Source organism: Aphelocoma coerulescens, chromosome 4 (assembly GCF_041296385.1).
Source record: "Aphelocoma coerulescens isolate FSJ_1873_10779 chromosome 4, UR_Acoe_1.0, whole genome shotgun sequence".
Taxonomy (NCBI): Eukaryota; Metazoa; Chordata; class Aves; order Passeriformes; family Corvidae; genus Aphelocoma; species Aphelocoma coerulescens.
The window spans coordinates 60,491,168-60,504,377 of record NC_091017.1 but is presented as its reverse complement, the minus strand read 5'-3'; the positions used below and the strand labels follow the sequence as shown (position 1 = coordinate 60,504,377).

Here is a 13,210-nt window from a genome sequence, read left to right as displayed (position 1 = left end):
ACACATGGCTATCAAGAGCTGTAGGTCCAGTTTCTAAACAATTTTAATGCAGAATAATTTTCAGAGATGGTGGCAATGAATGCATCAGCTTAACTTGAGAGAAGATGAAGGTTCTAGGTAGCTGTTGCAGTAATTATCTTCTTGAGGGAGAAGCATGTTGGAAAGCTAATTACTGTGTTCATTGCTCTTAACAGAGTATTTTGTGTGCAGACTCAGCTGTAGAACTTGAGCAGCCTGTGTGCGATACAGATGTACTTTGTGTGCAGAGAAGGCTGTAGTTAAACTGGTACATGAGGAGAGAGAGATACTGGTGCATTGCTGATTTTGTTTGTCATTCATTCTGGTCTGGTTTTTTTGTTGTTGTTTTTTTTTTTTTTTTTATTAATATAGCGGCTTTAATTTTAAAGATCATGGAATTAGGAAGTAATGTTAGAATGTTTTGTTCATTCTCCTGTTACACCCCTGTGATATGTAGCAGAACTGCTATGGTTCATCATGAGATAAAGGATGCAGCTGTATTTGTTTTTCATGACTGCCAGGGATAGGAATTTGATAAAGTCCAACAGCTCCATGGAATGGGCAGTAAATCTTCAGTAACATGAAATTGAGTACTAAATATCCTAAATTCATTACTAAACACCTGAAACTCTTTAATGGGCTCCTTTTCTTCCTGGAACTGGAGCTTGGGCTTTCTACAGTGTAATGTACCTTCAGGCTAGGGATAATTTGTAAGCAAATAAGTTTGTATTGCTATTTCATAAAATGTTCCATTAATGTATAGTTGAAATGAATACATATTTGAAATAGGCATGTTTTTATTCATTTTGTTAAAAAAAAGAAGATACACTTTCTTGTTCCTTTCAGAGGCCTGTAAATGAACAAAAAGAACTGCTTAATAAATGGAATGAAATGGGAACTGATGAGCCAGGTAAGATCAACTAAATTTACATGCATTAAATTTTTTGTACATAGAAAGGCAGCCTGCATGTCTTACTTACCAGTCAAAGGCTAATCTAATCTCTCCAAGGCAAATTGATTTTGATCTTCCTTTCATTGGTAATGTGTCATTATGCATAAATAAATACTTATTTCATTGTTACTTTGTTTCAAGTTGTTGTACTAATATTGAATCATTACTGAGAGGTTATTGTATAATACTCCATATTCCAGTGCTTTAGAGATTTATTCATCTAGGACACACCTCCTCTTATTGTAAACTCAGGCTAACAGAAAATGTTCAGAACTATGGATAATTAAGCTCAGCTGTTTTCTTGACAAAAGATAAAAATAACTTTTGCACAGAGTAATCAGTGATACTATACTTTGGGAGAGCAAGGCTAACTCTCATGTTAGTTCATAGCCAAGTTCCTTAAAAAGGATTTTGCAGAGGTGCTGGTTTGTATCACAATACAAACATCACGAAGTGATGGCAAACACTTTTCATGGATGGTCTAATAGCCCAGTTTTCATTTGACAGCAATATGTGTAGTTCAACAATCTAAGCTGTTAGAAAATACCCTGCTTTTGAATATTGTATCTCTCCCAAGTCTGAGAATGGTTCAGTTTAAACACTTATGAGGATTAAGTAAAAGCTTCCTGTGACTGCTGTTCACAGAATCATGGAATGGTTTGGTCTGGAAGGGAAACCCTCCTCTTCATTTATTTGGGCTTTACAAAAATAAGGCATTATCCATAGCATAATCATGACAGAATATGTGGTGGTTGTTTCCATGATATTTGTGACGATGTTATTTTGACCTTTAATCTGTTATTTAAATTTCTGGATTATGTTATAGATATGGTGCATGTTTTTTTCATCTTTTGGTTTTAACATAGTGTCATTGAAATCTTACTTCAGATCTAAGTCTTTTCCGGCCTGTTTATGCACCTAAAGATTTTCTTGAGGTAAGCAGCTATGAAACAGTACTCAGCCATTGGCTTGTATCCATTATAGTCTTTTCTGTGAAGTGGGAGAAATAATGGTTAAGTGTCTTTCATACTAGTTGTCATTTATAGCAAGTGAAATTTGGCATGGTTTTTATGAGTCCACGTTTGGTTTACAAAACCAAATGCTGTTGTCCCTTTTCTTTTTTTAACTGCAGTTTTAAATTGTACCTGTGGTGAACTTCTCCAAAGCATAGTCCAGGCACAACTTTTTTCCTCTGAGAGCGATTCTCAACTGATTTTGTAAACCATTTTACATTTTAAATTCCAATATGATAGGCTCATGAAACACAATATGTGAGTCTGATAGACTGATAGTAGATTGCAGGCTTGTATGCAGTTGAAGTTGTAGATTGTCTAGGAAGGTTGTAAAAAATCAAACGTGAAACATAACTGTGTGGAATTTCAAGGCTTTTGTGTGTAATCAAACTGAACCATTAAAAAATTGGCAACTGTGGAATCTTTAAAGTCTGAAATGTCAGTATTATTCATCATTTTCTATGACTCAAGCACAGATCGTCATAGTAAAACAGAACTTATTACGCATTACTCCTTTTGTTCTGTTAATCAAAATAATGTTGAAAATGTTTTATTTTGTTTTCCATCATTGTACTAACAGCCGTGGTGTGTTTTTAATCTTGGATCTGTAAATAAATACATCTGGTTTTTTGGCTTTATTCAGTGGCCCTCATGATCACTCTCTTTTTCTTTTATACTGTTTTATCTCCAGAGTTTGCAGTTTCTTTAAATTTACAGGTCTGACAGTGAGATTATATGGTGTTAGAATACTTACAAGAGTGAGAATTGTAGAGGTACGATGTTACAAAAGAATTTCGTAAGAGCTGGAAATTTGTGTTAGAAAGAATCTTTGCAGTTCAACATCATATCAAAATCTATACCTTGCAATAACAGTATGTAAGAGACTGTAAATTCCTTTATAGGTCACAGTTACTTACCTTGACATGATTCCTTGTCCTTTAAATTTTATATTTGCTTTAGGTTTTCAATTCTGTAATTTTTTTTCTACTATGAAAGAAGATATTTTGATATATTTAGTAAGGAATTATTTTAGTGGCAAACTATGTAGCACTTTTATTGGAAGCTCTCTAAGATTGCCAGTGTAAGAAGATAGATAAAAATTCTTTCAGAAAAAAGTAATGCTAGAGAATATCCTAGATACTGTAGCCATCAGAAGTATACTGTTTGCATTGGAATAGCTTCAACAAGGAAGTAAATTTTAGTGAAGACATTACTACTATGTAGCCAGTACTTAATTGCATATATCAAAAATTATTTCTGCTTTTTTATTTCATAATTTGAGCTGACTTTTCAAAGTAGAATATGTTCACTTCCTTAAAATTTTAAATCCTTTTTGATTTTGAAAATGTTGAGATATAATTTGATAATTTGGGTCTATATATTTAAGTTGTGGGAAATGCTTTTATTCTGAATGTACTGTTTTTAATACTGATGATGTGAAGAGCTCTGAATGTAAGCAAGAAATGACAGAGCTACAATTTTTAAGGTACTGATGAATCTTCGAAACCCAAATTATGAAAATGGAGAACAGCCTAGTTTCAGAAATCATCTGGGGCTAATTCAGGTTCCTTTAAAAGTTAAAGATATCCCAGAATTGGTAAGTATATTATTTTCTTATAAGAGGTTTCTGTAAGAGTTATTTTTTCTTATTGATGAAAATGATTCTAAAGAATAAAAAAGAATATTAGTATCATGATAATTTTCTCCTTTTGAAAGTGAAAATTAATCTAAATATGTAGTTAAAATACAGAGCATAAAGAAGTTCTATGAATAAACATTTTTAATGAAAAATAAAACATAAACAGTAAATTTTCTGCCATTAGGGAAGTTTTCATTTTATGTCACACAGGTTTAATTTGTGCCAAAAATACACTTCTGTACATGTTATTCACTAAATGATTTTTTTTCTGTACGAGAAACTTAAAATTTATTGCACATCTTAATCTACAGATGCTGTACAAGATCAGTAGCCTGACAATGATTTAACTTCTGACTTTCTTCTCAGTATAATTTTAAATCCCTTTATTGCCAGGTTGTAGATGAAATGTTTGAGTACTAGTGTATTATAATTAGAAATAGGAGAGTTTTTCTAAATGCTTCACTGATGAGGCTCTTGGAGATTTTATGCTGGCAGAAAAACTTTCACCTGGGTTGGAAAAGAGAGTAGGATTAGAGATTCTTAACCTGATCTTTCATTCACCACTGCACTACATCCAGGTGTAGCTCATACTTGACATGCCAACTGGGGCTTATAACGAAAACTAGAGGAAGAGTTGATGTGAGATTCTATTTCAAATGTTTGCATTTAGAAGAACTTAATTTGGTTTAGAAAATACTCACATTAAGCCTTTCAGAAGAAATCTCATGTGATTTAGAGAATTAAAATATTAATTACTTTTTAATGGTTCTGTTTCTTTTCAGAAAGAAGACTTTAGTGAACTAGGTTTAAATATAGGACAGCTAGGTATTGATGATTCAGCACAAGTGCCTCCTGGTAAGCTAATGCCATGCTTCAGTCATTCAAACAGAGCACCAATGAGTAGAATATTTTGAAATTACCAAAAAATTTGTGTATTTGTCCCATAGTAAAGCATAAATATTCGTTCTGTAACTATGTAGTGATTTTCATAGTAAAATATATCTGATAATAGAAAACATTGCATATATGTAGAGTCAGATTTGGAGAAGATTTAAAATTGGCACCTTAAGTTGAGAACACATTAATTTCAATGTGTTTGAACACTTCAGGATCTAGAGAACCACATAGCCTGTTTCCAAAAAACCGAAATTATCAACAAATGTTAATCCAGCTAACAGATAGGCCTATATAGATATATATTTATAAATATATATATACACATACAAATATACATACAAACATACATACACACTTATTTAAAATAACAGTTGTCAAGAAAATATTACAGGACATATACATATGTTAATATTCAGTAACTTAAATAGTGCATAATCTCTATTGGTTTTCCATGTATGCATCTGTTGCTGTAGAAGGAGGTTTTAAAATGATCTTTCCACATAAAAATGGAAATCACTATAGTATTCACGTGATTTTTCTTTTTAAATGGAAACTTACCTAATTGAAAATCTAGGTTCATGTAATATAGTGCTGCTTTGATGTTTGTGTTTTTGAAACACAAAATTAGTTTTTGAAAAAGAACTTTGACTCTGATGCAGGTTAACTTTTAGTGATGTTAGGAGTAAATAGCAACTGAATGTAATAGTGTGTGGTAAAAATACAAAATACATAATCAGCTGGAGTGTCTTTTGTTAATTTATTTTTTGTCATTCTTTTCTGTGTCTTTATTCTCTAGAGTTCTTTGAAAATGAACATGTACGTGTTGGGCAGAAAGGTATGGATCTGTTTTTATCTATAATAAACTGTGAGTAGTTAGGAATGCATTTAGTAAATTTGTATATTAATTTGCATGTACCTCTTAGAATTTTAAGAACTTAGACTAGCACAAAGCATTAGCAGTAATACCATTGTAATTTAGGTAGACGATCACTAATACTGTTGTCATTTAGACAGAGACAGAAAAGCGAACATTTGCAGTCTATCAGCAGCTATCAGATAAAAAGCTCCACCGATCTTCCAATAAGAACAAAATAGGAAGCACATAGACATATCTTCTTGGAGACAAATGAACTTATCTCACTACTGAATTTCAGTTTAAAATTCTGTGGACTCCCTTCTCTGCACATGAAGTTCTCATCACTATAATGGGATTTATGCCTTTGTGTCAGAAGAGTCTTTTTAATGATCAGTTGGAATTGCAGAATATTGCAGTACTTAGCCACTATAGAAAATTCACTTGTCTCTCTATACAGCTTTTTTTGAAAAAGTTCCAGGATTGGTTTTTTTAGGTTAAGAAATAACCTACAAAAGAAAGGGAAAGTTAAAAGAAATAATAATTTAATAGTTGAAGTTTGCTTATAAAAGAAACATACAAGGAATGGTTGAAGTCCACTAGTATTTACTCATTACTGTTTCTTCTGATTCCTGCTGAACATTAGCACCATCAAAAGAAAAAATAGGCAGGGTACTGTCCCAAAAGTGCTCCATCCTAACTTTTTTGTTGCAGTAACAAAACAGTGATCTTTCTTTCTTACTTACTTCTTTTGTTGTCATCTTTCTGTCCTGCATTGTCAGTTTTCTAATCCAAGAGCAACTCATTAGGTACTGTCCGCCTCTCTGTTCTTTTCCCATTCTTCCAAACAAATTATCTTTTCTGGACTTCTTGAGCCATTCATTCAACTCCACATTGTTTTTCTTATTGGTCATCTCTTGTCTGTGCAGAGCAGCTCTATTCTAGAGAATGCCTTAGCTTTTCCTAAGTGTCTTTACCATAAACTGAAATCCCATTTAATTCAGTGGGAGTCCTGTTGCATGCTCTAATGGGTGTTAGTTATGACTTTGTTTGCCACTGAGGTATTGATTTTGCTTTTATATTAGATGTATTGGCAAGTCTGAGGATTTTATTTTGTTGTGTTTAGCAAAGCCCATCTTGTATACCAAAACTACTTCTTCATATTTTGTATGTCAGTAAGAAAAAATAAGGTAAACACTCATGGATGCCAAGATGAATCACAGTGTTTCTGAAGTTTTGTGGAGAATGTAGGAAGAGGGGGAGGGTTTGCCCTCTTTGTGCAGATCAAAGGATTATAGAATGTCTGTGTTAGAGCTCTGCAGATTAAACAGTAATTTGGCAAACTGGTCTACTCATTATTTAAGTGAAGAGGGAAGGAAAGAAAAATCAATTAGATAAATATTTAATTCCAAACCTCATCCTGCTAAGTCATAACAGGGCAGATATTGTGAATATCAAATTCAGTGAGATATAGAAAATCAAGCTGTTTCAGAGACATGTCAGAAAAATTAGAGGATATGTATTTGGAAACTTCTGAGTAGCAGTCCAACACCTATCTAATGTCTAGACAATAACACAGAAATTAATCCCAACTCTCTCTCTCTTTCTTGAAAGACATTTGAGGTATGAGGGTACAGTTAATCACATAACCTTGGTGAGGAACACTTTTACCAGATTACAATAGCTAAAGATGTATGTCTTTCAAGTTTGTAGATTTAAGTAGGCAACGAGATAATCTGTTCTGTGGTATGTACAGTAGTGTATTCAGCATGAGGCCCTTGTGATAGAGTAGCCTAAAGCTTCACAACAATGACCCATATAAGCAAACCTGTCAACAGGAAAGTATTTGTTTTATGTCAATATGAAGGCAAACTAACATCTTTCGAGAAAGTCTTTATCCTCCAGAATAAATATACCAATAATGAGGGAACAGGACAGTACACTCTGGAATGGAAAACTCTGGCCCCACAGCTATCTGTGAAGATACAAAGTTAACGTGAAAAGAAGGGAGACACAAAAAAGCCAGAATGAGTGAAAATGTCCTATTTGAACTGAGATACCACTCATAGCTAAACAGGAATATTTTGTGGCTGTGAATGGATGCTTGTTCTGCATGATGCCATCTTAGTAACTGCAACTAGCCTTGATACAGTCATATGTACTACTAAATGCTGTTTTATGACAGAAGGTAGTACAGCCTTGTTGATTAATACCACTTGCCTTGTTTCCCAAGGAATTACTTAAAAATTGCACTGTGGAAACCAAATCTTTTCAGTATTTTCCTATTTGCTAATGCTTACAGCATGGGAAGCCAGTTTTTAAAGTTAAAAATTAAGGTATTTGATAGAAGTCTTACAGTACATCAACTCTTTACCTGCTTTGTTTCTTACAGTTTTAGCAGAGCAAGATAGTGCTGCAGCTCAGCAATATGTTCGTCAGGGATGTCCAACAGCACTCCGAGCTGATCTGTGGGCCCTCATTCTTAACATTTCTAATCAGCCAGAGGTAAGGAGCAAAGGCAGAGTAAAATGTCAAGACCAGGTGAGAACATAAAAGTGCAAGCACATATCTTCTAGAGATCTTTTTTCCAAAATAGAAATGCTCTACTGAGTTGTCACAGAAACTTATAAAAATTTTATGATTTAAAAAGCTCTGTGCTGTGGTGAAGTCTTTGCTGCTCTTCCTAATTTTTTAATAGATATGTGAGCAAAATACTGTAGAGCAAATTATATATTCAGTTGATCTGACTATCTCCTGAGATTTTCTTATATGATGCTGACTTTTTTAGACGGGGCAAGAAAAAAGATCTGGGAAGAAGACTGAACCTCTCTTATCTTTGCTAAGTTTTATATAAAGAAGATGCATTATATATTTTTCCAGTTTGTTTGACCCTGTCATCATATGCATGTACATATCTTATAAATTGCTTTTTATATATATGTATATATATATATACACTCTGCATATATACAATCAAAAAGACTTAGAGAGGAGCTAGTAAGATGTGGGTTGTTTCCATGTTCCCTTGTACACCAACTTTTTTTTATTGTACCTTATAGTTGATGCAAGTCCTCAACAATGAAGGCTTTTGCAGTATCTGAAGCCATGCCATAGTTATTATATTTAATATACCTTAAAAAGTTAAATCCCTCTTTAAGATCTTTGCATAATTGGGAAGACTTTGATGTGAGGCTTTTATATGTACATAGTATTTTACCTTGTGATAACTTTTTATGCAGCAAATATTTGTCAGCTGTAGATGAAAAAGAAAAATAAACAGTGTACACATACATTATTCTGAGACTGAGTGCAGTAGACATTTTCCTTTAGGAGACATTCTGCAGGATTCAGAGCCTTGAGACTCAACTGAGTAGATTGTGTGTAGGGAATTAGTGGTGAGACAATACTTTGTGATGATGCTGGAAGAATTCTAGAAAGATGAGGACAAGTGGCTTGAAAATGGTAATGATAACATCGAGACAAAGTGATAAGGGTAGATAAAGTGATGCAGACTGGGAAATTTGTCTACTACTTTGAGATTGTTGAAATAAAGGATTGAATAACAGTGAAATACAAAATGCACCCCCACCCCCCATAAAAACCAGAAATTATCAAGTCAGGAAAAGATACACTTTATTGGAGAGAATAATTTAAGATCTGAGGTAAGTGCATGCAGATGCTTTTCTGTCATGCAAAACTGAAACTGTTCTTCTAAAGTAGCAGCTGTCAGAATCTTGTGTCTTCTTTTCCAAGACTATTTTTGCATAGCATTTGTTATCCTGGGTTCTAAGTTAAAATTGTTTTATGGACTTTGAGTACTAAAAGTATAAATGCATTTGAAAAATAGATTTTCTGAGCGAGACCTAGCAAACTCCCCATGGATCAGGTAGGATAGCATGTGGGTTACCACAGCTATGTTGTGAGCTGAATAGCCATGGTCCAGTTTAAGCATTGCATTTACTAGTGTTTCACAGCAGTAAGCTGTGACTACTGCCAGAGTGCTAACACCCTGAGATGCTCTTCTTGCATAGACTGAATACATGGCTTTATTTTTTGTAAAGTATAGCAAGCAGTTTTCATATACATGTAGCTGTTTCATGATCTGCTGAATTTCATATAGACTTTATGGATTTATCTAATACTTATTTTCTCTATCTCTTGTGAATGGTTTCTTTGCTGGAGTTGAGTAGTCTGTTTGCAGGCATTTCTTGCTGTAATATTTCTGATTTGCAGCTTAGGCTCTATTGCATTTATAGCTGTATGAATCTCTAAATCACATGAACCGTGAATTTCCTTTCTTTAATGTAAAACATTATGAGGGTTTGGTGTGGGCAACATTGTGTGTGCTAGCATCCAATATCGTTGTTTGGAAAATTTTATCCAGTAAAGCTCAGCCTCTGTACAAAGCTAATATACAGTCAAGCAAGGGATGATACTAACAGTCTAGCACTGTAATCATAAAAATGATAAACTGTGAGCTCAGTATGCAGGATTATTTAGAAATGTATAAACACATTGCCTGACAATGAATTGTTTCTTAGTTTTCATTTGTAATGGTACACTTTAGAGGAACTGTGTTAAAAGAGCCTTTTTAAGGTTGCAAAGACAAACATTTGAAGGTGAACAGTGTCACAGTTATTATTGTCTGTGTAAACAGTCCAATTTACTGTATATATTTTTTAATAATATGATCCTGAATCACAGAATCACAGTTATTTCCTGTGGGATGTCTGTCTCATTGCATGAAATGGATAGTGCACAGTTACTGAGAATCTGTTTAATTTTTTTTCTCTTCTGTTCATAGTGTTACACAGTTGTTTAGTCTCTGCATGCTACTGAAACAGTGCTTAGGAAAGAAATTTGTTCATTGTCTGATGGGCTTTTTCTTCTGCTCTAATTTTTTTGAGTTAATAGGTGGAAAATCTTAATTCTAAAAATTCCAGCATGCAAAAATTCTATTTCAAGTTATATTTCAAGTGAACAGCTTGTCCTTCTGGTCTTCTTAGAATCATAGAATGGTTTGAGTTGGAAGGGACCTTAAAGATCATTTAGTTCCAACCCCCTGGCCGTGGGTTTTAGTTTTGTTTTGTGGTTTCTTTGGTTTTGGTTGGCTTTTTTTTAATATTAGCTTCTTGTGTTTTAATATAGGCAGTCATTGGAGATGGCAAAAAAACCATTATTCATTTGGCAGTGTTACACTTGATTAGACTACAGTATTGATGCTTTAAAATTATGACCTGAATATTCAAGTAGTTCTTTGTAGCTTTGAAAAACAGAATGTTATGTTCATACTGTAGATAATTTGCATTTAGTAAATATTTATGTCTGATCTTTCCAAAAGAAATAGTGTAATATTTATACCTCCCCTTTTTATTTCTCAAAAGGAAAATTTAAATATTTTCCCTGTGGGAGGCTTCAGTACTTAATAAATACAGCTTTTGTCCTCATTTCAACTTAACAGTTTAGTAATATATTAATTCTGATAGCTTCTAAGTGTGTACTATTCACCATTCTCTCCCTCTCAAAATTTCATCTTACTTCCCATTTGTTCTTTAAATCTTTGCTCTGGACTTGTCCGTTTATCAAAGAAATCAGCAGTAAATCTGTAAAGCTTAGAATATACAAATATTTGTGGAGTGTCCATATAGATGCCTCGAAATCAAAATAGTTTTATGAAGTGGGAAGGTTCCTTGGGATGGCTGATTGAGTTTATCAATTAGTTCAAATCAATCAGAAACTCTTATTCAGCTGTAGGTGTAACGGCAGAGAGGAATTTAGGGATTTGGGAGTTGTATGATGACAGTGCAGTATTTAATTCTGTTTTTCCTTTGCAAGCTCTTTCTAAGAAGGAAGGGATAGAATAAGTAAACACAGAGAAATTTGATCTCCCCATCATTTCACCTGTATGTGTGTTCTGTAGACATTCAGGAAATAATTGGAGTTTAAAAACAGGTCCTAGTTCTTTGTACTCTTCACCAGTTTTTTATATATATTTATCATTTCATCTTTGCACAAATTTAAATTGTTTACAGGTTCATACTAGTTTAATGTCAAATATTTGGAGCAACTCACTAATGCTATTTGTTGCACCAGTTAGAACCTATTTGTGGAGAGGTGCATGAAAATAGAGGGCAATAAATGATTTTGAGCATTGCAGAGGTTTTAGGTGTAGAGAGAACCAAAGATTGGAAGATACATGTCTTTGGTTTGAACTGGTCCCGTCATTCTCATTTTATTAATTATCTGAAGGGGAGGTCATTTTATAATGTCTCAAATCTCTGTTCTTAGGGTTTAAACTAGAACAAACCATGATAGATGCTTCATAAATATGCAGTGCTTTTTTTCAGTTGAATAAGTGCTTTTTTTTCTCAATTGCTGAAAATTGATTTTTTAGTTTAAATATAAATTCTGGTCATGTCTCAGACTGATCATGATAATATTTTTAATTTTAGGACATCTTGTATTATGAACAGCTTAAGTCAAATGTGATTCAGCATGACCTTTTAGTGGACAGCCTGATTTACAAAGTAAGTAATTAACTAAACAGTGAGTGATTTATGTGCTCATCACACTGGTATCTTGTTGCTGGGTTTTTTTGAACAAGGAAATTACTAGATGGCTTGGTTTTGAGGAGTGTAAAAATAATTACTGTGAACTTATTATTGTGAACTCACTCCTTGTGCCTGTGTTGTCTCTCATGTAAGACATTTGAGTTAAACCATTAAGTCATACAGGAATGATATCTTCATTTGAAGGAATAACTTTGTGAGAAAGAACCAACAGGGTAGAACTGCTTCCATTTCAAGTTTCAACTCTGAATACTTAATCATCAAGTTAATATGGCATTTTTTAATTGTAAAATATGGAGTCTAAGGTTAACTATGGTTCTTTGAATGAAAATGTAACAGTGTCTTCTATCACTGTGTTAAGTTTAGCCTCCATGGGAGTCTGAAGAGAGGTCTTTTGGCTTCAAACTCTTGTATTTTTTATTACAGGATGTAAAGCTGACAGCAAGCAATGATGACTACTATTTTGTGTTTGAGGATTATTTATATCAGGTATGTAACTGTTTTTTGGTTAGAAAACCTAGGAGGTGCACTCCTGTGGGATTGTATCATCTTTGGAGAGAGAACTGCCTTTGTAAGGAGAATACAGTGGGACAGATACATCTATTTGCTGCATTACATATACTTTCTGTTCTGAATAGCAAACTTGTACACTTAAACAGATTAAGCAGGGCAAGCTTCTAAAACTCGTGCTATGAAGGACCATACACAATGTCTTTCCAGTGCACTAAGATGGAAAATATGAAGTCAGCCATATTTTTCCCCTTTCCAGCTTTGCAGTAAATAACCCCCAACAATTAAAAGCTGTAGTGTACAGAGAAATTAAGACTTGAGAAGTGTATTCAGGGTTCCATTTAAAAAAACCCCTTGCTTTACAGTGACCTACTGAAGTAAGCATAAAAGATATTGTGTTGACATATTTTTAAATTAAAGACATTGATTTTGAATAAGGTAGTGATAGGTATGGTTACTTGTTGGATTGCTCCCATTGCAAAACTGTTTATAGCAGTCAGGAATCCAAGTAATTTATAAAGAGTTATCTTTGTTGCTGCCTATCAAATGCCCATAAATAAAAGGAGGTTACATCTGTGAATTTCCTAATGTGTAGTTGATTGCACTGTCAACATAACTGTCATGCAGCAAACTTAACATTTCCACAGTGCTTTTGATTCAATTTGTCACATCTGTTGTGTTAGACTTGCTTAATTTTTTCGTTTAGAGCTATGTGAAATGAAACAATTTCTTCTTTGATGGGAATATGTAAAACTGATA

The 13,210-nt window shown here is 33.6% G+C and overlaps 1 protein-coding gene across 2 annotated transcripts in view; it reads left to right on the top strand.

The window, feature by feature from the left end:
- Positions 1–13,210, top strand: part of TBC1D19 (TBC1 domain family member 19) — a 44,462-nt gene that overhangs the window by 17,001 nt on the left and 14,251 nt on the right. For both annotated transcript variants that reach the window (XM_069012195.1, XM_069012196.1), the window contains exons 6-13: positions 865–928; positions 1,859–1,905; positions 3,470–3,580; positions 4,405–4,477; positions 5,316–5,354; positions 7,765–7,877; positions 11,825–11,899; positions 12,368–12,430. In XM_069012195.1, the coding sequence (XP_068868296.1) occupies positions 865–928; positions 1,859–1,905; positions 3,470–3,580; positions 4,405–4,477; positions 5,316–5,354; positions 7,765–7,877; positions 11,825–11,899; positions 12,368–12,430 (585 nt within the window). The remainder of the gene's footprint in view (positions 1–864; positions 929–1,858; positions 1,906–3,469; positions 3,581–4,404; positions 4,478–5,315; positions 5,355–7,764; positions 7,878–11,824; positions 11,900–12,367; positions 12,431–13,210) is intronic.